This window comes from Lucilia sericata, unplaced genomic scaffold, assembly GCF_015586225.1.
Source record: "Lucilia sericata isolate MDLA Ls3-8-SP2 unplaced genomic scaffold, ASM1558622v1 Contig000455F_arrow, whole genome shotgun sequence".
Classification (NCBI taxonomy): Eukaryota; Metazoa; Arthropoda; class Insecta; order Diptera; family Calliphoridae; genus Lucilia; species Lucilia sericata.
The window spans coordinates 259,792-282,123 of NW_023994470.1; the positions used below are offsets into that span (position 1 = coordinate 259,792).

Below are 22,332 nucleotides of genomic sequence, written 5' to 3' on the forward strand. Positions count from 1 at the left end.
AGGGCATATATACAATATTCTCTCATGAAGGATTCTATTTTATCTAAAGGTGGCTTAAGTTTTAGAGAATAGAAATTAATGACTTCAAATCTGTTTGGACCTTTCTTTAGAAAACTGTTGGTGTCCGTAAAAAGTTACATGTATTAAAAATTAAAGCTGTCGAATTAACAATGAAGAGTTTCTGCAAAGAAATAAACAATTTATAAAGTTTTACTATCGCACCATAAAAAAAAACATTGTTATTGGCCTAACAACGATCGACCTTTTCAAAAAATCGGCTTATCTTCAAGATATACAAATACACCCCAACAAGGGACAATAATATCGTGTACTAGTACGTGCAAAAACTTACCGCTACCCCCTCACCATAATTTCTAATAACATTACTTAACTTATCAGTTACTTTTTATCTGTTAACCGTCTAATATTGATAATGTCTAGGAATTGTATTGTAGGGAAAAAATAGAAAATCAATTCAATAGCTACTAAATTTTTAATTTAGTCTACTTTTAAAAGTGTTAATAGTGGGAAGCAAAATGGCCCAAATACGACCTTTAAATGAGGAATTACAAAAGGCTGCCGCCGAAATAGGAGAAGATCCTGCACGCATTTCAGCCGATTTGGAGGCCTTGAAGACATGGATTAAACAACAGCCACATTTGCGCGCCAATACTGATGATCAGCTTTTAATAGCTTTTCTGCGTGGCTGTAAATACAGCTTAGAGAGAGCAAAATCTAAAATTGATAAATTCTATACCTTAAAAAGTAAATTTCCCGAAATTTTCAGACCCACCGATGTGGATGATGCCAAGTTTAGGGACATATTTCGTTTGGGGTAAGTGTTTTGGATCAAAAAGACCTTAATAGGAAACTAATTTTACACTTTATTTAATTTAGTATGTGGTCTTATTTGCCTACACCTTTAAATGGTAATGGTCCACGTATTGGTATTATGCGCATGGGTTTATATCCCGCCGATAAATACAACATTGAGGAGGTGATGACAGTGGCTAGTGCCATGCAAGAAATTGTTCTGCTCGAAGATGATTATGCTGTCATCAATGGTGTGGTATTCATAGGAGATTTTGAAAAGGCTACCATGGCCCATATGTTCCAAATGACACCCTCAGTGGCTAAGAAAATGACAGTGTTTTCAGAAGAAGCTATACCCCTAAGACCTAAAGCCTCACATTTCATTAATACACCCACCGGTTTTGAACCCGTTTTCAATATGATTAAGCCCATGATGTCGGAGAAACAACAGAAAAGGGTAAGCGTTTCAATAGTTAAATTTTCCCTTTAAATATTTTGTTATTCAAAACTATTTTTAACCCCAAATATTTCCTTATTTTACAGTTATATGTCCACGGCAATAAAATGGACTTGCTAACCAATGAAATTCCCCTGAAATATTTGCCCAAAGAGTATGGCGGTGAAAATGGTTGTATAGCTGATCTGACCGTTGAATGGGAAAAGAAATTAGATGATTATAGAGATTATTTCAAGAAGAATGCCGAATTTGGTACCGATGAAAAGTTGCGTCCCGGCAAAGCTATCGATTTCGATAGTATGTTTGGAATTGAGGGTTCCTTCCGTAAATTGAATGTGGATTAAAGTGTATTTTTAATTTTTTATAGTTTAAAATTTTAAGATTAGAGACAAATAAACAAATAAATAAAAAAAATTTAAATTCACAAAATTATTAACTAATTTATATACAAAGTCTGGACTGTAGAGTAGTCTATAGTTTGGACTATAAAGTAGTCTATAGTTTGGACTATAGAGTAGTCTATAGTCTGGTCTATAGAGTAGTCTTTAGTCCAGACTATAGACTACTATATAGTCCAGACTATAGACTACTATATAGTCCAGACTATAGACTACTCTATAGTCCAGACTTTAGACTACTCTATAGTCCAGATTATAGACTACTCTAAAGTCCAGATTATAGGCTAATCTATATTCCAAACTATAGACGGACTAAAAACTACTTTATAGTCCAGACTATAGACTACTCCATAGTCCAAACTATAGAGTAGTCTATAATCTGGACTATAGACTACTCTATAATCTGGACTATAGGGTGGTTTATAGTCTGGACTATAAAGTAGTCTATAGTCTGGACTATAGAGTAGTCTATAGTCATGTCTATAGACTAGTCTATAATATGAACACTAGAGTAGTTTTAAGTCTGGACAATAGAGTAGTCTATAATTTGGACTATAGAGTAGTCTTTAGTCTGGACTATAGACTACTCTATAATCTGCACTATAGGGTAGTTTATAGTCTGGACTATAAAGTAGTCCTTTAGTCTGGACTATCGAGTAGTCTATAATCTGGACTATAGACTCTCTATAATCTGGACTATAGGGTAGTTTGTAGTCTGGACTATAAAGTTGTCCATAGTCTGGACTATAGAGTAGTCTATAGTCATGTCTATAGACTAGTCTATAATATGAACTCTAGAGTAGTTTTAAGTCTGGACAATAGAGTAGTCTATAATTTGGACTATAGAGTAGTCTATAGTCTGGACTATAAAGTAGTCTATAGTTTGGACTATAGGGTAGTTTATAGTCTGGACTATAAAGTAGTCTATAGTCTGGACTATAGAGTAGTCTATAGTCTGGACTATAGAGTAGTCTATAGTCATGTCTATAGACTAGTCTATAATATGAACTCTAGAGTAGTTTTAAGTCTGGACAATAGAGTAAGTAGTCTATAGTCTGGACTGAAGAGTAGTCTTTAGTCTGGACTATAGAGTAGTTTTTAGTCTGGACAATAGAGTAATCTATAATTTGGACTATAGAGTAGTCTATAGTCTGGACTATAAAGTAGTCTATAGTTTGGACTATAGGGTAGTATATAACCAGGACTTTAGAGTATTATGTAGTCAGAACTATAGTATAGTCTATAGTATGGAAGTAGACTATAGTCTGGACTAGAATATAGCCGGGACTGGAGTATAGTCTGGACTATAGAGTAGTTTGAAATCGGAACTATAGACTAGACTATGGACTAGACTATAGACTAGATTATACTTTAAACTATAGAAATATAGGACTATAGAGCTATAGACCCCCTAATACATTAACGGCCTACCTAATTATGATCGTTGATCAATTTCATTAAACCAACTTTTCACTTCCATTATTTACTCTCTGCTCTTTACAGCTGATAATCAAAGCTTATATTAGAAAAAAACTTGTTTAAAAAATTTAAAAAAAATGGTTCAAGTTGTTTTCAATGAAAAGTTCAAAAACATGTTTTAATACTAATAAATCAACTAAAACAATGTAAACTAATAAACAAATAATGAAAAGCTCATAAATAAGTTGAAAATTTTTTAATGAAAAACTTCTAAAACATGTTTTATATTTTCAAGCAGACGTTTTAAAAGCACTAATTTGTTTTAAAAAAGCGCTACTTTTTCTTAAATATATAAATTAATCTTTGTTTTTCTACTTGAATTATTTTAATTATTAGCTAAAATTATAATCTTTATTTAACTTATAAAACAGTTGCAATTTAAACTTCAATTTGTAATGATCTCAGACATAAAATATGTCTCTTATAAAAGCTTTACCTTTGAAATTACAAAAAGTGGCTGAAACGGAATTAGCAGAAGTGCCACATAGAATACCCGAGGATTTAAAAGCCCTAAGAACTTGGATAGAACAGCAGCCGCATTTAAATGCCCGACTGGAAGAACAATTTCTAATACAATATCTGCGCGGCTGTAAATACAGTTTGGAGAAGGCCAAAACCAAATTGGATCTCTTTTTTACCTTGAAATCAAAATTTCCCGATTTGTTTAATGTTACCGATATAAATGAGGCAAGATTTAGGAAAATTAATAATAAAGGGTGAGAATTTTAACACTTAAAGTATAAAATAGAAATTAAAATATACTTTGTTGCAGTTTTGGCCTAGCCTTGCCTCAACCTCTCAACGAACAGGGTCCACGTATATTTTTTCTTACATTCGAAGGTGATATTGGCAAAGGTCTATATGATATTGAAGATTTATTTCGTGTGATGAATGCCATGCATGAAATCTTTATTGTAGATGATTCTTATGCCTGCATTAATGGAATTGTTTATATTTTGGATTTGAAAAATATCTCCTTAAATATGGCTTCAAAATTTACACCATCTTTTCTAAGAAAAATTGTACAATTTTATGAGAAATCTTTACCGTTGCGTATCAAAGCTTGTCATATGTTAAATACACCGGGATTTTTCCACAGTGTTTTGAGTATATTATTGCCGCTGTTATCGGAGAAACTGAGAAAGAGGGTAAGTTTGAAATTTTCTTTAGAAGTTGTCTATAGCAAACCAAATTCGCAAAAGCTTGCTATTGGAAACTGCTAATGTCTAGACCCAAGTTTTCGATGGAAAATCTTATATTTTTCTTTCTTGTTTAGATGTTTGTTTACGGTCAGAACTATACTGATGATTTGGAGAAAAATATACCCAAAAAATATTTACCCACCTATTTAGGTGGAGATAATGGTGTTCGTGAACAACTTATAAAGGACTTCGATCAGAAGTGGTTAGAGTATAAGGATTATTTTAAACAAAATGAAAACTATGGCACCGAAGAACTATTGAGACCTGGTAAACCTATCGATTTTGATAGCATGTATGGTTTGGGTGGTTCATTCCGTAAATTAGATGTGGATTGAAATAAAGTTTTCAAAATTAATTTAAGCTTTTTGAAAAGAATTATGAAAAATTATTTATATTCTTTAGACTTATGCATAGTTATGAAAAGATATTTAGTTATTTACTCTCTAAGACTTTACTTCCTAGAGAAAATTTTATTTTCTAATAAAGTTATCTCTTCTAAAGAAAGTTTTGTTCCCTAAGAAAGTAAACTTTTCTAAAGAAAGTTTTCCTATAGAATAAAGCTTTTCTAAAGAGAGGAAAATGTTCTTTACACCATAAGGCAGCAAACTTTTCTAGATAAAACTTTAATCACAAAGGGAGAAATCCTTCCTAAAGAAAGCTTTGCTCTCTAGAGTAAACATTTTGAAAGAAAGCTTTACTTTCAAGAAAAGTAAACTATTTTATTGAAGTCTATACTCTTTAAGGAACTTTTCTTAAGAGGTAAAGCTCTATTTATGACACCTTTTTCTTTAGAGATAATTAACTTTTAAATAACGTGTGTGTTGGGTTATTTATAAATAATTGTTTAATTAAATAAAAGTCATATATTTTAAAAACAACTGTTACTTTTGTTTTCTTTTAATCATCAAATATCTCTTTTGTTTATAAAGACCAAAAATTTTATTCAAAAGTGTAAATAACTTTATGGCAAAAAGTTAATATCTAAAACATTAGTTTCACTTCAAATACAGAGCTTCTAAAAACAACTTTAGAGTTTTAAATTTAATTAAAATTTTATTATTCTCTTACCCTCCTGAGTTATATTTAAAGGTCTTAAGAAACGTCACAAGAAATTATGGCAAATATAAGACCTTTATCAGAAGACTTACAAAAAGTAGCTGAAACTGAATTATCGGAAGTACCGAAAAGAATACCCGATGATTTGTTAGCCTTGAAGACATGGATTGAACAGCAGCCTCATTTAAAGGCCCGTCAAGATGATCAGTTTTTAATACAGTACCTACGTGGCAGTAAGTACAGTTTGGAAAAAGCTAAAACTAAATTGGATATATTTTTCACCTTGAAATCCAAATTTCCCGATTTGTTTAATGTCACCGATATAAATGATGCAAGATTTAAGAAAATTTACAGTTATGGGTGCGTACCTATACTAGACACGAAAGTAACCCTTTAAAACATACATATATTATTACAGTTTTGGTCTACCGTTACTACGACCTCTCAACGATCATGGTCCACGTATATTTTTTGTTAATTTCGAAGATGATATTGTCCATGGTCAGTTTGATGTTCCGGAATTGTTTTGGGTAGTTAATGCTATGCATGAAATTATTATAATGGATGATCCTTATGGCTGTATAAATGGCATGATTTATATTTGGGATTTGAAAAATATTTCGCTAAATATGGCTGCAAAATTTACACCTTCATTTCTAAGAAAAATGGTACAATTTTATGATAAATCTTTACCGTTTCGTATAAAATCCCTGCATATGTTTAATACTCCGCCATTTTTTCATAGTGTTTTGAATATATTGATACCGTTATTATCGGAAAAACTCAAGAAAAGGGTGAGTTTTTTTATGTTTGTATAGTTTTCCTTAGCAAATAATTAAATCTGATTATTTTATTTCAGTTATTTGTTTATGGTCATAATTTAGATGATTTGCAAAAAAATATACCTAAAAAATATTTACCCGCCTATTTAGGTGGTGAAAATGGTACAAAGGAAGAACTTTTAAAGAATTTCGATCAGAAGTGGTTAGAGTATAAGGATTATTTTAAAGAAAATGAAAACTATGGCACCGAAGAACTATTGAGACCTGGCAAACCTATTGATTTTGACAGCATCTATGGTTTAGGTGGTTCATTCCGTAAATTAGATGTGGATTAAAGGAAAGTTTCTAAATTAAACTAAATTTAAGTTTATTTTCAAAATGTTTGAAATGTAGAATGAAAAGTTAATAAAAAATTATAAAAATAACATTCAGTTCTCAGTAAAATATTTCAGAAAAAGCTTTTCATCCTAAGAGAGTAAACAAATCACTCCTATAGAAATCTTTACTCCCTAGAAAAGTAAAAACTTTTGAAGAAATCTTTGTCCTCGTTACTTTACGAAAGAAAATAAGTAAACTGTACTAAAGAGAACTTTACTGCCTAAGCAAGTAAGTTCTACAAAAAAAAGCTTTACGCCCGAAGTTATTAAGCTGTACTAAAGAAAGCTTTACTATGAAAGTAAACTGTGCAAAAGGAAGCTTTACTATTTAAGTTAATAAGCAGTACTAAAGAAAGCTTTACAACGAAAGTAAACTTTACTAAAGAAAGCTTTACTTCCTTGCGGAATAAACTGTAATAAATAAAGCTTTACTCCCTAAGTTAGCAAGCTGTACTAAAGAAAGCTTTATTCCTTAAGAAAATTAACTGTCATAAAGAAAGATTTACTCCCTAAGAGAGTAAATGGTACGAAAGAAAGCTTTACTCTCTAAGAGAGTAAATGGTATGAATGAAAGCTTTACTCCCTAAGGGGATAAACTTTACTAAAGAAAGCTTTACTCTCTAAGAAAATTAACTGTGCTTTACTCCTTAAGAAAGAAAGCTTTACTATTAAAGAAAACTTTATTTAATAAAAGTGTAAACTTTACTAAAGCAAATATTACTTCCCAAGGAAAACCTTGCTCCTTAAGGGAGTAAACATAGGAAAACTTACTCCCTTAAGGTGTAAACTGTGCTAAATAAAGCTTTTCAAACCAAAAAACTTTATTTAATAAAAGTGTAAACTTTACTAAAGCAAATGTTACTTCCCAAGGAAAACCTTACACCTTAAGGAAGTAAACATAGGGAAACTTACTCCCTTAAGGAGTAAACTGTGCTAAATAAAGCTTTTCATAGTAGCTTTTCATGAGCAACTTTACTAATGAAAGTTTTCCTCTCTTTATTTATGATTCATTTTTCATTAATTGTTCGTTGGGTTATTGAAAAGTATTACTTTTTATTAGAACCCAATATATTTTTAATATAAAAGAAAAGATATATAATAACATGTGTCACTTTTGTTTTCATTTAAACATCAAACAGCTTACTTTTGTTTATATAGATCACTAGACAAAATTTTTTACTCATTTATATATGTTTTAACTAATTTAAATATGTAAATATCTGTATAATGAATACTTTTGTCTAATAACTGGTATCTCATTTTATTTTATCTACAACCTTTATGAAATCCACTATATAGTTTTAAATTAAATTACAATAATTAATTTATTTCTACTACAAAACTTGTTCTTGTTATATTATACAATTTTATAGTTCTCCTGGCTTAAAAACAAATCCAAGTAGTAGTTTAAAAACGAACGTCTTAGATACCGTAACAAGAAAACATGTTAAAGATAAAACCTTTATCAGAGGAATTACAAAAAGTAGCAAAAACTGAATTATCAGAAGTACCCAAAAGAATACCCGATGATTTGTTAGCCTTGAAAACTTGGCTAAAACAGCAGCCACATTTAAAGGCCCGTCAAGATGATCAGTTTTTAATACAATACCTGCGTGGTTGTAAGTACAGTTTAGAGAAGGCAAAGATCAAATTGGATCTTTTCTTTACCTTGAAAACAAAATTTCCGGAGTTTTTAAATGTCACCGATGTACATGATCCCATCTTTAGGAAAATGTATAATTATGGGTAAGTTTTAGAAGAAACCAAATTATAACAAATGTTTATTTTTTAACAATTGTGATTTTATATATTTTAGACTTTGCGGCCCTTTACCCAGACCGTTGAACGATAATGAGGCTCGCATTTATTATACCAAATATGATGATGATGTCGCTAAGGGTCTAGTGGATTTCGATGAACTTTATCGTGTTACAAATGCTATGCATGAAATTGTTATTATGGATGATCCTTATGCCTGTATAAATGGTATTATTTATATAATGGATTTGAAAGGCATCACCTTAAATGCGGCCTCAAAATATACCCCAACATTTTTGCGTAAACTTATACAATATTATGAGAAATCTTTACCTTTACGTATTAAGGGTGTTCACTTCATAAATACGCCGGGATTTTTTCATAGTGTTATAAGTATGGTTATGCCATTGTTGTCGGAAAAACTGAGACAAAGGGTGAGTTCAGTTCTAGTTCAATTCTTGTTCCAGTCTAGTTCAGTTCTAGTTCAGTTCTAGTTCAGTAGTTCAGTTCTAGTTCAGTTCTAGTCAGTCTAGTTCAGTTCTAGTTCAGTTCTAGTTCAGTTCTAGTTCAGTTCTAGTTCAGTTCTAGTTCAGTTCTAGTTCAGTTCTAGTTCAGTTCTAGTTCAGTTAGTTCTAGTTCTAGTTCAGTTCTAGTTCAGTTCTAGTTCAGTTCTAGTTCAGTTCTAGTTCAGTTCTAGTTCAGTTCTAGTTCAGTTCTAGTTCAGTTCTAGTTCAGTTCTAGTTCAGTTCTAGTTCAGTTCTAGTTCAGTTCTAGTTCAGTTCTAGTTCAGTTCTAGTTCAGTTCTAGTTCAGTTCTAGTTCAGTTCTAGTTCAGTTCTAGTTCAGTTCTAGTTCAGTTCTAGTTCAGTTCTAGTTCAGTTCTAGTTCAGTTCTAGTTCAGTTCTAGTTCAGTTCTAGTTCAGGTTCTAGTTCAGTTCTAGTTCAGTTCTAGTTCAGTTCTAGTTCAGTTCTAGTTCAGTTCTAGTTCAGTTCTAGTTCAGTTCTAGTTCAGTTCTAGTTCAGTTCTAGTTCAGTTCTAGTTCAGTTTCTAGTTCAGTTCTAGTTCAGTTCTAGTTCAGTTCTAGTTCAGTTCTAGTTCAGTTCTAGTTCAGTTCTAGTTCAGTTCTAGTTCAGCTCTAGTTCAGTTCTAGTTCAGTTCTAGTTCAGTTCTAGTTCAGTTCTAGTTCAGTTCTAGTTTAGTTCTAGTTCAGTTCTAGTTTAGTTCTAGTTCAGTTCTAGTTTTTTACACACCAGCTCTTAATTATATCTTCTCTTTCAGATTTCCGTTAACGGTCAAAACTATGAAAGTTTATATAAAATAGTACCCAAGAAGTACTTGCCCCTTCACTTGGGCGGCGAAAATGGTTCAATGGATGAAATTTTCAAAGAATTCGATAAAAAATGGTTGGAATATGAGAATTATTTTAAGGACAATATCAACTATGGCACCAATGAGAAATTACGACCTGGTAAACCGCTCGATTTTGACAGTATGTTTGGTATGGGTGGCTCGTTCCGGAAATTAGATTTGGATTAAAGAATATACTATATGTTATTCCTGGGGGTTCCAAAGGGGATAATATTGTTTTATTGTAATATAAATTAATAAATATTAGTAAAATAGTTTGGAAAACAATATAATAGTTTAATTTTTCTAGGAATAAGACAGACATTTTCTTTATTTATTTAACAGTTTTTATCAATATTTCTTTAATTTAACAATTGATAACATAGAGTTAATAACTACAAAAACAAAAACAAAAACATCTCATTCAGTACCTTTTAAGACCCCTTGTTCTAGGCAATTTATTAAATTTTGATTTTGTAACTTATGTACTTACAAATTTGATATTTATCAGTTGCAATTTTAACTCCCACATTCAAGGTTCAAAATAATAAAAAAAAATATGTTACAAATAAAATCTTTACCTCCTGAGTTACAAAAAGTGGCAGAAACCGAATTGGGTGAAATGCCCCACAGAATACCAGATGACTTGCAGGCCCTTAAAACTTGGATTGAACAACAGCCACATTTGAAAGCCCGTTTAGAAGACCAGTTTTTAATACAATTTCTGCGTGGCTGCAAGTACAGTTTGGAAAAGGCTAAAAATAAATTGGATCTTTTCTTCACTTTGAAATCAAAATTTCCCGATTTCTTTAATATAACCAATATACATAAAACTGGTTTTAGGAAAATGTATAGCTATGGGTAAATATTAAAAAAAAAACAGCAAAATTTATTTTAATTAAATTATTTAAGTCTGGGTATTCCTTTGCCACGCCCCCTTAACGACACGGGTCCTCGCATCTTTTTTATGAAATTCGAAGGTGATGTAGCCAAAGGTCTGGTAGACTTTGATGAACTTTATCGTCCTACAAATGCTATGCATGAAATTTTAATTATGGATGATCCTTATGCCTGTATAAATGGCATTATATATATTATGGATTTGAGAAATATTACCCTAAATATGGCTGCCAAATATACACCTTCATTTCTGCGTAAAGTTGTACAATTTTATGAAAAATCTTCACCTCTACGTATTAAGGGGGCACACTTGATAAATACTCCGACATTTTTTCACAGTGTTTTGAGTATAGTGATGCCGTTATTTTCCGAGAAACTAAGAGAAAGGGTGAGTTAAGAAAGATCTAAAGCTTTTACTAACTTGAAATAAAACTTTGTGTGAATCATTTAATGGACTTAGTTCTTAGCTTCATTGTAGTCTTTAGTGAATATATTTAGATTAAATTTGATTATTTTTCTTTTCAGATATCAATTAATGGTCAAAATTACGAGAATTTATATAAAATAATACCAAAAGAATATTTCCCCTCACATCTAGGTGGTGAGAATGCTTCAATTGAAGATCTCTTTAAAGACTTTAATCAAAAATGGTCCGAATATGATAATTATTTTAAAGAAAATGAAAACTATGGCACCAATGAACATTTAAGGCCTGGTAAACCTCTCGATTTTGATAGTATGTTTGGTATGGGAGGGTCATTTCGTAAATTGGATGTGGATTAAAATGTATAAAATTGCCAAGATAATTTGTATTACAACTATTATTTGATTTTAATAAAATATCAATTTAATTACATTAGCCCAATTATAACTGTATCCAACGTTAGCTTAATTTGTTAGTGTTATCTTTATTATAAATTATAATTTGAGTTTTAATTCAAATCTATGTCTCCTGGATTTTGATCTTCAATGTTGTTAGATTCAAACTAACTATATTGTAAGCTTTAAAATATGCATTTAATAAAAATGATTACTAAATAATTTATTATCTTAAAAAACTAGTAATTAAGTTTACCCTGCAGTTCTACAGGGAGTAAATATAATCTTAAACAAACTTTCTAGATGAACTCCATATTTACAAGAGTCAATTTACTACTTTCTATATGAAATCCATGTTAAAATAAATAGTCACATGTCCCGAAACTGCAGGAAATGTCACTAGTTCGGCGCTGTCACCCCATACTACAGGGTAATAGTGAACCGAACAGTTGAGTGCTTTTGCGTATATAATAATAAATTTGCAATTAAAGTAGATAAATACTGAATAGTTTATACAATGCACCTAACTGAGAATGATTCCCAACGGAAGTAAGCATTTTAGATTTAGACATAACTAAGATATTTACTTAAGAGCTAAGATAACTGATCATAATCGAAAAGGGCTCTTTGTTCACACTAAATTGTTTTGTTTGAAAAAGATTGGATGGTTTTCTAGACTAGACTATAGTCTACAGTCTAGTATATAGTCTAGTCTATAGTCTAGTCTATAGTCTAGTCTGTAGTCTAGTCTATAGTCTAGTCTATAGTCTAGTCTATAGTCTAGTCTATAGTCTAGTCTATAGTCTAGTCTATAGTCTAGTCTATAGTCTAGTCTATAGTCTAGTCTATAGTCTAGTCTGTAGTCTAGTCTATAGTCTAGTCTATAGTCTAGTCTATAGTCTAGTCTATAGTCTAGTCTATAGTCTAGTCTATAGTCTAGTCTATAGTCTAGTCTATAGTCTAGTCTATAGTCTAGTCTATAGTCTAGTCTATAGTCTAGACTAGAGTCTAGTCTATAGTCTAGTCTAGTCTATAGTCTAGTCTAGTACCTATAGTCTAGTCTATAGTCTAGTACTAGTCTATAGTCCTAGTCTATAGTCTAGTCTAATAGTCTAGTCCCTATAGTCCTAGTCTATAGTCTATCTATAGTCTAGTCTATAGTCTAGTCGATAGTCTAGTCTATAGTCTAGTCATAGTCCTAGTCTATAGTACTAGTCTATAGTCTAGCTATAGTCTAGGCCTATATCTAGATCAAATATAAGTCTAGTCTATAGTCTAGTCTAATAGTCCCTATCTATAGTCTAGTCTATAGTCTAGTCCTATAGTCTAGTCTATAGTCTAGTCTTATAGTCTAGTCTATAGTCAGTCTATAGTCTGTCTATAGTCTAGTCCATAGTCTAGTCTATAGTCTAGTTCTTTAGTCTAGTCTATAGTCCTAGTCTATAGTCTAGTCTATAGTCTAGTCCTATAGTCTAGTCTATAGTCTAGTCTATAGTCTAGTCCTATAGTCTAGTCTCTAGTCTAGTCTATAGTCTAGTCGTAGTCTAGTCTATAGTCTAGTCAGTCTAGGTCTATAGTCTAGTCTATAGTCTAGTCTATAGTCTAGTCTATAGTCTAGTCTATAGTCTAGTCTATAGTCTAGTCTATAGTCTAGTCTATAGTCTAGTCTATAGTCTAGTCTAAGTCTAGTCTATAGTCTAGTCTATAGTCTAGTCTATAGTCTAGTCTATAGTAGTCTATAGTCTAGTCTATAGTCTAGTCTATAGTCTAGTCTATAGTCTAGTCTATAGTCTAGTCTATAGTCTAGTCTATAGTCTAGTCTATAGTCTAGTCTATAGTCTAGTCTATAGTCTAGTCTATAGTCTATCTAGTCTATAGTCTAGTCTATAGTCTAGTCTATAGTCTAGTCTATAGTCTAGTCTATAGTCTAGTCTATAGTCTAGTCTATAGTCTAGTCTATAGTCTAGTCTATAGTCTAGTCTATAGTCTAGTCTATAGTCTAGTCTATAGTCTAGTCTATAGTCTAGTCTATAGTCTAGTCTATAGTCTAGTCTATAGTCTAGTCTATAGTCTAGTCTATAGTCTAGTCTATAGTCTAGTCTATAGTCTAGTCTATAGTCTAGTCTATAGTCTAGTCTAGTCTATAGTCTAGTCTATAGTCTAGTCTATAGTCTAGTCTATAGTCTAGTCTAGTCAATAGTCTAGTCTAGTCTATAGTCTAGTCTAGTCAATAGTCTAGTCTAGTCTATAGTCTAGTCTATAGTCTAGTCTATAGTCTAGTCTATAGTCTAGTCTAGTCTATAGTCTAGTCTATAGTCTAGTCTATAGTCTAGTCTATAGTCTAGTCTATAGTCTAGTCTATAGTCTAGTCTATAGTCTAGTCTATAGTCTAGTCTATAGTCTAGTCTATAGTCTAGTCTATAGTCTAGTCTATAGTCTAGTCTATAGTCTAGTCTATAGTCTAGTCTATAGTCTAGTCTATAGTCTAGTCTATAGTCTAGTCTATAGTCTAGTCTATAGTCTAGTCTATAGTCTAGTCTAGTCTAGTCTATAGTCTATAGTCTAGTCTATAGTCTAGTCTATAGTCTAGTCTATAGTCTAGTCTATAGTGTAGTCTATAGTCTAGTCTATAGTCTAGTCTATAGTCTAGTCTATAGTCTAGTCTTAGTCTAGTCTATAGTCTAGTCTATAGTCTAGTCTATAGTCTAGTCTATAGTCTAGTCTATAGTCTAGTCTATATTAAGTCTAGTCTATCGTCTAGTCTATAGTCTAGTCTATAGTCTAGTCTATAGTCTAGTCTATCGTCTAGTCTATAGTCTAGTCTATAGTCTAGTCTATAGTCTAGTCTATAGTCTAGTCTATAGTCTAGTCTATAGTCTAGTCTATTGTCTAGTATCTAGTTAGTATCTAGTCTAGTCTAGTATCTAGTCTAGTCTATGGTTCTTGGCTGTAGTTTGGTTTATAGTATAGTCTAGAGTCTGTTCTATAGTCTATTCTTAAAACTTAAGTAGTAACCCTCGTATAGCTAAACATATTCAATGTTTTTTTAACACTCTTAAACAACTTTTGAGTATATTTTCCGACTTAGGGCATAGGATAGATAAACAATTATGACTTACCTTCACTCCCCGTCCAGGTGCAAGTTCATAAGTCTGATGATTAAAACGATTAGCTCTAAAACAGCGATTATTGGTATTTGAGTGCAAATTAATTGTAAAATATATAAAATTATTGCAATATTGCAACTTAGAATAAAGGTTTCTTTAACAAAAGGCTGGTGTAAGCAAATCCCCAAAAAAATTATCAATAAAAATATAATATTTTATGATTGATAAATATACGCTACTTATAACTGAAGAATATGTAAAGCGTACTATACCTTTTAAAATAATCTAATCTCTACTAAAAATTCTAAATAAAAAAAATCAAATGCACCCAACAGTTTCCAAAAAGTTTTTATAATTGTCTAAAAATTAAAATTGTTAAAGTGATTACTCGAAACAGACATGTCTAACATCAGACCCCTAACCGAGAAATTACAAGAAATTGCTTGTAAGGAACTAAATGAACAGCCGGAAAGACTACAGCAAGATCTGACAATATTTAAAGAATGGATTGAAAAACAGCCACACTTGAAAGCTAGAACTGATGATCAGTTTTTAATCAGTTTCCTAAGAGGCTGTAAACACAGTTTGGAAAAGGCTAAATTAAAAATCGATCGTTATTATACGTTGAAAACCAAATATCCCGATTTTTATACCATACAAAATATGGAGAAAACAAAAGTTAAGGAATTGGTGGAATTGGGGTAAGTCTTTTATTAGATACAATTTCAAAGTAAAATATTTTAATTTGTTTTTAGTATTGGCTTATCTTTACCCATGCCTTTGAATGGTACTGGTCCTCGTATACTCTACATACGTACCGGCCACTATCCCACCGATAAGTTTTCTTTTGCTGATGTTATGTGTGTTGCTAATGCTCTGCAGGAGTTGTGCATGCGTGACGATGACTATTGTGTGGTGTGTGGTTATGTTCAAATTTTGGACATGTCTGAGTATAGTGCAGCCCATATGCTACAAATGACTCCAACTGTGGTTAAGAAAATGTCTACATTTGCTGAAGATGCTGTGCCTTTGCGTCAAAAGGCCATACATATCATTAATATGCCGTCAAGTTATGAAAAGGTTTTTAATATGCTGAAACCTTTGATGCCGTTGAAACAGCAAGAGAGGGTAAGTTTGTAATCATGGACTAGACTAGACTAAAGACTTGACTATAGACCAGACTACACACTGAACTATAGACTGGACTATAGACTAGACTATAGACAGACAATAGACTAGACTATATACTAGGCTACAAATTAGACTATAGACAAGATTATAGACTAGACTTTAGACTGAACTATAGACTAGACTATATCTATTTTATTCATCTATTTTCCCTCGTTTTCAGATGTTCGCCCACGGTAGCAATTTATCATCTTTATACGAACACATTCCTCAAAAATATTTACCTCAAGAATTGGGTGGAGAAAATGGTTCCATAGAGGAATTAACTAAAGAGATAAAGGAGAATTTCAGCAAACAACAAGATTATTTCCTAGATGATCACAACTACAGAGTAGAAGAAAAACTACGTGTGGACAAGATCATCAATTATGATGATGTCTTTGGTATAGAGGGAACCTTTCGTAAATTAAATGTAGATTAAATAAAAAAAAAACACAAAATTTTTGTAAAAAAAAGGAAACAGTTTATTTTTTAACTTTCGGGGATAACATGCAACTTAGAATAATAAAGAACATTTAAAATCAAGCCACTTATGAGTTCTTTTGGGCCAACTTAACAATAACACTCTTAACTTCGGTATAGTTTTGTAGAGCATATTCACCATTTTCACGGCCATGGCCAGACATTTTATAGCCACCGAAGGGTACTTGAGCGCAGAGGGCATTATAGGTGTTAACCCATACGGTACCAGCTCTAAGGCCTTGTACAATGTAGTTAACCTTATCGATATCCTTGGAGAAGACAGCGGCAGCCAAACCATAATCGGAATTGTTAGCTCTTTCAATAACTTCATCTAATTTCTTGAAACGTATAATTTGTTGGACAGGGCCAAAGATTTCTTCTTTGGCAATGGTCATGTTATCGTTGACATCGGCGAAGACGGTGGGCTCGACGAAATAGCCGGGCAAACCTTGAGGACGATTGCCACCAGCTACCAATTTGGCGCCTTGCTTCTTGCCGGTATCAATTAAGCCCAAAATCTTTTGCATTTGTTCTTCATTAACCTGAGGACCCTGTTCCACATTCAAATCGAAGGGATTGCCTACTGTGCGCTTCTTGGCACGCTCAGCACTGCGTTCAACAAACTCATCGTAGATTTTATCTTCAACAAAGGTACGTGAACCAGCACAACAACATTGACCCATGTTAAAGAATAAACCAAAGTGGGAAGTCTCCACAGCATAATCCATATCAGTATCGGCCAAAACAATATTGGGACTCTTGCCACCCAATTCCAAAGTAACACGTTTCAAATTGGTTTTACCCGAGGCTTGTTGAATCAATTTACCCACCTCAGTGGAGCCGGTGAAAGCCACCTTATCTACATCCAAATGATTGGACAAAGCAGCGCCGGTATCACCAAAACCAGGCAAAACATTGACAACACCCTCGGGGAAGCCAGCTTCCTTAACCAATTGGGCGAAATACAAAGCAGTCAAACTAGTTTGTTCGGCTGGTTTCAAAACAATACAATTGCCAGTGGCCAAAGCGGGTCCCAATTTCCAGGCCATCATTAGAATGGGGAAATTCCAGGGAATGATTTGAGCGCAGACACCTACAGGTTCATGGCGTGTATAGGCCATGAAATCACCATCCATGGGTATGGTTTTACCATGATTCTTATCAGCCCAGCCGGCAAAATAACGCAAATTTTTAATAGCCATGGGCAAGTCAACGTTGAAAGACATGGCATAGGGTTTGCCATTGTCCAAAGTTTCCAAACTCTAAGAACCACAAGAAAACTTTTAAATTTCTCTTTTAAAAACTAGGATATTAAAAACCTACCGCCATATAGACACGATCACGTTCCAATAAATCAGCCAAACGATTTAATAATTCACCTCTACGGGAAGCATCCATACGACGCCAGGGAGAACCTAGTCTGTTTTAGTTGGAGAGAGACATTTAGTTGGGGTTTTCCTTTTTACTTATAGATATTATTTCAACTTACTTAAAAGCATCTCTGGCTGCTTTAACGGCCAAATCAACATCCTCTTTACCGGCACATTGTATCTCAGCTATGGCCTTTTCGGTGGTGGGATTAATGGTCTCAAAAGTTTTACCCGATTTACTTTTGTGCCATTCGTTGTTGATGAAAAGCTTTTAAAAGGATATTTATATTAATTTATTGTTAACAACTTAGTCGTAAATGTTATTCGTTTGAAAGGCTTTGACCTTGAAGCTTTCTCTGACTATTTTTCCATAATTTAGTTTATTGTTTTGATTAATGTTTACTCTTTTCATTTATCTGACTAAAGTCTACTCTCTCGTCTCGACTATAGTCTACTCTATTATCTCCACTATATTCGGTTATTATGCCTCGATTATAGTCTTGTCTTAAGTCTAGTTTAAAGTCTAGTCTATATGCTAGTCTATAAGCAAGTCTACAGGATAGACTATAGTCTAGTCTATATTCTAGCAAAGAAGCTAGTCTAGTCTATAGTCTTGTATATAGTCCAGTCTATAGTCTAGTCTATAGTCTAGTTTATAGTCTAGTCTATAGTCTAGTCTAGTTTATAGTCTAGTCTATAGTCTAGTCTAGTTTATAGTCTAGTCTATAGTCTAGTCTATAGTCTAGTCTATAGTCTAGTCTATAGTCTAGTCTATAGTCTAGTCTATAGTCTAGTCTATAGTCTAGTCTTTAGTCTAGTCTATAGTCTAGTCTATAGTCTAGTCTATAGTCTAGTCTATAGTCTAGTCTTTAGTCTAGTCTATAGTCTAGTCTATAGTCTAGTCTATAGTCTAGTCTAAAGTCTAGTCTATAGTCTAGTCTATAGTCTAGTCTATAGTCTAGTCTATAGTCTAGTCTATAGTCTAGTCTATAGTCTAGTCTATAGTCTAGTCTATAGTCTAGTCTTTAGTCTAGTCTATAGTCTAGTCTATAGTCTAGTCTATAGTCTAGTCTATAGTCTAGTCTTTAGTCTAGTCTATAGTCTAGTCTATAGTCTAGTCTATAGTCTAGTCTAAAGTCTAGTCTATAGTCTAGTCTATAGTCTAGTCTATAGTCTAGTCTATAGTCTAGTCTATAGTCTAGTCTATAGTCTAGTCTAGTCTAGTCTATAGTCTAGTCTATAGTCTAGTCTATAGTCTAGTCTATAGTCTAGTCTATAGTCTAGTCTATAGTCTAGTCTATAGTCTAGTCTATAGTCTAGTCTATAGTCTAGTCTATAGTCTAGTCTATAGTCTAGTCTATAGTCTAGTCTATAGTCTAGTCTATAGTCTAGTCTATAGTCTAATCTATAGTCTAGTCTATAGTCTAGTCTATAGTCTAGTCTAAAGTCTAGTCTATAGTCTAGTCTATAGTCTAGTCTATAGTCTAGTCTATAGTCTAATCTATAGTCTAGTCTATAGTCTAGTCTATAGTCTAGTCTATAGTTAGTCTATAGTCTAGTCTATAGTCTAGTCTATAGTCTAGTCTATAGTCTAGTCTATAGTCTAGTCTATAGTCTAGTCTATAGTCTAATCTATAGTCTAGTCTATAGTCTAGTCTATAGTCTAGTCTATAGTCTAGTCTATAGTCTAGTCTATAGTCTAATCTATAGTCTAGTCTATAGTCTAGTCTATAGTCTAGTCTATAGTCTAGTCTATAGTCTAGTCTATAGTCTAGTCTATAGTCTAGTCTATAGTCTAGTCTATAGTCTAGTCTATAGTCTAGTCTATAGTCTAGTCTATAGTCTAGTCTATAGTCTAGTCTATAGTCTAGTCTATAGTCTAGTCTATAGTCTAGTCTATGTCTAGTCTATAGTCTAGTCTATAGTCTAGTTAGTCTATAGTCTAGTCTATAGTCTAGTCTATAGTCTAGTCTATAGTCTAGTCTATAGTCTAGTCTATAGTCTAGTCTATAGTCTAGTCTATAGTCTAGTCTATAGTCTAGTCCATAGTCTAGTCTATAGTCTAGTCTATAGTCTAGTCTATAGTCTAGTCTATAGTCTAGTTTATAGTCTAGTCTATAGTCTAGTCTGCACTCTAGTCTATAGTCTAGTCTATAGCCTAGTCTATAGTCTAGTCTATAGTCTAGTCTATAGTCTAGTCTATAGTCTAGTCTATAGTCTATAGTCTAGTCTATAGTCTAGTCTATAGTCTAGTCTATAGTCTAGTCTATAGTCTAGTCTATAGTCTAGTCTATAGTCTAGTCTATAGTCTAGTCTATACTCTAGCCTATAGTCTAGTCTATAGTCTAGTCTATAGTCTAGCATATAGTTTATTGCTTAGTCAATAGTTTCGTCCCTAGCCTAGGATATTTTAAAAAGTATTTAAACTTGTTTTAACTAACAATGGTTAGGTTTTACTTAAACCATTTTTAAGTTAACTATACTCAAAGTTAAACTGTAATTTTAACCTAACACCCCAAAACTAGACTTATTATATTGTGCATTTTTGCCTTATAAAGATAAGCTTGAAAATCTAAATAAACAAATAATATTTGCGTATTCCTATAAATAAATATAAACAATATTAAAATACATTACAGTGCATTTTTTAACTTAAAGCTTTAAAAGATCTTTTGAATTGATTAGCTTGAAAAATAGATGGGTAAACAATAAATTACGTTCCAGCTAGTGACAACACCCGGCATATAATATACATAATTTTAAATTGAAACAACAAAATTGTTGATAAACAAAAACAAACAACTATTATCTGTCTTTCACTCACAACCCCAGAAAAGCTGATAAAGTGAAATAACTGATACAAATTATGCGCAACGCACGCCGGTTTTTTAGATTTTTTCGATATTCTATTCTTTCCCAAACAATTAAAACATTTTGTTATTGCCGGCTTTTTTTTGCACCGCAAACAAAACAACAACAAAGAACCTAAATTTTATTTGGCAAATCATTGTATCAGCAAACTATGGAATGATTTTAAAATACTTCAAGGTCATAGACAAAAGCTGGCTCAACTTTTCAAATTAAGTACTTTTTTGTCTGCTTCATAAACATTTTATGAATGCTAATTAATATGTATATTTTATTGTACTTTAACAATTATACAACTTACCCCAGTATAAAGAATTTCTGGATTTGTTTTTGGCTCTGGCATAGAGGCAAAGTTTGCGGCAGCCACATTGTTTGCCAATACTCTAGCAGAATTTTTTAAAACACTTGTGTTTTTCAATAAACGCAACATATTTTATTTTATTTAATTAAATAACTTTTTAAAAATTAAATAGAAAATTTGCAAACGATTTGCCAAACGTCTGGCGAATAACTAGAATTATTTTCGGTTTCCACTCAAAATGAAGAATGTCACAAAAAGAAAGAAATTAAAACAGATGTTGTGAAGTAGAAACATTTTGACAGTCATTGAAAAAGCTTTTGGTACACAGAAAAGCTTTATTTAAATTTCACAATAAAAGAACCGTTAAATTTAAAATAGAAATAAACAAACTATGTATAAAAAAAAAAAAGAATTTTGGGGAAAAGTTTGAATTTTTGAGAAAATAGTATTGATGTCAAAAATTTAATTTTTAGTGAAAAATTAGATTTTTAGTGAAAAATCTAATGTTTAGTGAAAAATCTAATGTTTAGTGAAATATCTAATTTTTAGTAAAAAGTCAAATTTTTAGTGATAAATCTGATTCTTAATGAAAATTCAGATTTTTAGTAAAAATTCCTATTTTTAGTGAAAATTCTTATTTTGAGTGAAAATTCTGGTCTATAGTCTAGTCTATAGTCTAGTCTATAGTCTAGTCTATAGTCTAGTCTATAGTCTAGTCTATAGTCTAGTCTATAGTCTAGTCTATAGTCTATAGTCTAGTCTATAGTCTAGTCTATAGTCTAGTCTATAGTCTAGTCTATAGTCTAGTCTATAGTCTAGTCTATAGTCTAGTCTATAGTCTAGTCTATAGTCTAGTCTATAGTCTAGTCTATAGTCTAGTCTATAGTCTAGTCTATAGTCTAGTCTATAGTCTAGTCTATAGTCTAGTCTATAGTCTAGTCTATAGTCTAGTCTATAGTCTAGTCTATAGTCTAGTCTATAGTCTAGTCTATAGTCTAGTCTATAGTCTAGTCTATAGTCTAGTCTATAGTCTAGTCTATAGTCTAGTCTATAGTCTAGTCTATAGTCTAGTCTATAGTCTAGTCTATAGTCTAGTCTATAGTCTAGTCTATAGTCTAGTCTATAGTCTAGTCTATAGTCTAGTCTATAGTCTAGTCTATAGTCTAGTCTATAGTCTAGTCTATAGTCTAGTCTATAGTCTAGTCTATAGTCTAGTCTATAGTCTAGTCTATAGTCTAGTCTATAGTCTAGTCTATAGTCTAGTCTATAGTCTAGTCTATAGTCTAGTCTATAGTCTAGTCTATAGTCTAGTCTATAGTCTAGTCTATAGTCTAGTCTATAGTCTAGTCTATAGTCTAGTCTATAGTCTAGTCTAGTCTAGTCTAGTCTACAGTCTAGTCTATAGTCTAGTCTATAGTCTAGTCTACAGTCTAGTCTATAGTCTAGTCTACAGTCTAGTCTATAGTCTAGTCTATAGTCTAGTCTACAGTCTAGTCTATAGTCTAGTCTATAGTCTAGTCTATAGTCTAGTCTATAGTCTAGTCTATAGTCTAGTCTATAGTCTAGTCTATAGTCTAGTCTATAGACTAGTCTATAGTCTAGTCTATAGTCTAGTCTATAGTCTAGTCTATAGTCTAGTCTATAGTCT

At 32.2% G+C, this 22,332-nt stretch overlaps 7 protein-coding genes across 7 annotated transcripts; 6 read left to right on the top strand and 1 right to left on the bottom strand.

The window, feature by feature from the left end:
• Positions 1 to 506: 506 nt before the first annotated feature.
• Positions 507 to 1,684, top strand: LOC119605050 (alpha-tocopherol transfer protein-like). Its single transcript, XM_037957997.1, has 3 exons — positions 507 to 835; positions 898 to 1,270; positions 1,357 to 1,684. The coding sequence occupies exons 1-3, from the start codon at positions 537 to 539 to the stop codon at positions 1,612 to 1,614; spliced, it is 930 nt and encodes a 309-aa protein (XP_037813925.1). The 5' UTR covers positions 507 to 536; the 3' UTR covers positions 1,615 to 1,684.
• Positions 1,685 to 3,516: 1,832 nt separating this feature from the next.
• On the top strand, positions 3,517 to 4,721 carry LOC119605041 (alpha-tocopherol transfer protein-like). The gene is made up of 3 exons (XM_037957986.1): positions 3,517 to 3,863; positions 3,920 to 4,295; positions 4,424 to 4,721. The coding sequence occupies exons 1-3, from the start codon at positions 3,562 to 3,564 to the stop codon at positions 4,682 to 4,684; spliced, it is 939 nt and encodes a 312-aa protein (XP_037813914.1). The 5' UTR covers positions 3,517 to 3,561; the 3' UTR covers positions 4,685 to 4,721.
• Positions 4,722 to 5,346: 625 nt separating this feature from the next.
• On the top strand, positions 5,347 to 6,622 carry LOC119605042 (alpha-tocopherol transfer protein-like). Its single transcript, XM_037957987.1, has 3 exons — positions 5,347 to 5,765; positions 5,824 to 6,199; positions 6,265 to 6,622. Exons 1-3 carry the CDS (start codon positions 5,464 to 5,466, stop codon positions 6,520 to 6,522), a joined length of 936 nt encoding a protein of 311 aa, XP_037813915.1. The 5' UTR covers positions 5,347 to 5,463; the 3' UTR covers positions 6,523 to 6,622.
• A 1,314-nt stretch (positions 6,623 to 7,936) lies between these two features.
• Positions 7,937 to 9,951, top strand: LOC119605045 (alpha-tocopherol transfer protein-like). Its single transcript, XM_037957991.1, has 3 exons — positions 7,937 to 8,310; positions 8,381 to 8,756; positions 9,601 to 9,951. The coding sequence occupies exons 1-3, from the start codon at positions 8,009 to 8,011 to the stop codon at positions 9,856 to 9,858; spliced, it is 936 nt and encodes a 311-aa protein (XP_037813919.1). The 5' UTR covers positions 7,937 to 8,008; the 3' UTR covers positions 9,859 to 9,951.
• A 217-nt stretch (positions 9,952 to 10,168) lies between these two features.
• On the top strand, positions 10,169 to 11,428 carry LOC119605043 (clavesin-2-like). The gene is made up of 3 exons (XM_037957989.1): positions 10,169 to 10,530; positions 10,582 to 10,957; positions 11,095 to 11,428. Exons 1-3 carry the CDS (start codon positions 10,229 to 10,231, stop codon positions 11,350 to 11,352), a joined length of 936 nt encoding a protein of 311 aa, XP_037813917.1. The 5' UTR covers positions 10,169 to 10,228; the 3' UTR covers positions 11,353 to 11,428.
• Positions 11,429 to 14,535: 3,107 nt separating this feature from the next.
• Positions 14,536 to 16,138, top strand: LOC119605048 (alpha-tocopherol transfer protein-like). Its single transcript, XM_037957996.1, has 3 exons — positions 14,536 to 15,196; positions 15,251 to 15,623; positions 15,847 to 16,138. The coding sequence occupies exons 1-3, from the start codon at positions 14,895 to 14,897 to the stop codon at positions 16,102 to 16,104; spliced, it is 933 nt and encodes a 310-aa protein (XP_037813924.1). The 5' UTR covers positions 14,536 to 14,894; the 3' UTR covers positions 16,105 to 16,138.
• On the bottom strand, positions 16,124 to 20,933 carry LOC119605037 (aldehyde dehydrogenase, mitochondrial). The gene is made up of 4 exons (XM_037957978.1): positions 20,685 to 20,933; positions 17,635 to 17,783; positions 17,469 to 17,565; positions 16,124 to 17,407 (listed from the first exon to the last, which is right to left on the bottom strand). The coding sequence occupies exons 1-4, from the start codon at positions 20,811 to 20,813 to the stop codon at positions 16,214 to 16,216; spliced, it is 1,569 nt and encodes a 522-aa protein (XP_037813906.1). The 5' UTR covers positions 20,814 to 20,933; the 3' UTR covers positions 16,124 to 16,213.
• Between the last annotated feature and the right edge of the window lie 1,399 nt (positions 20,934 to 22,332).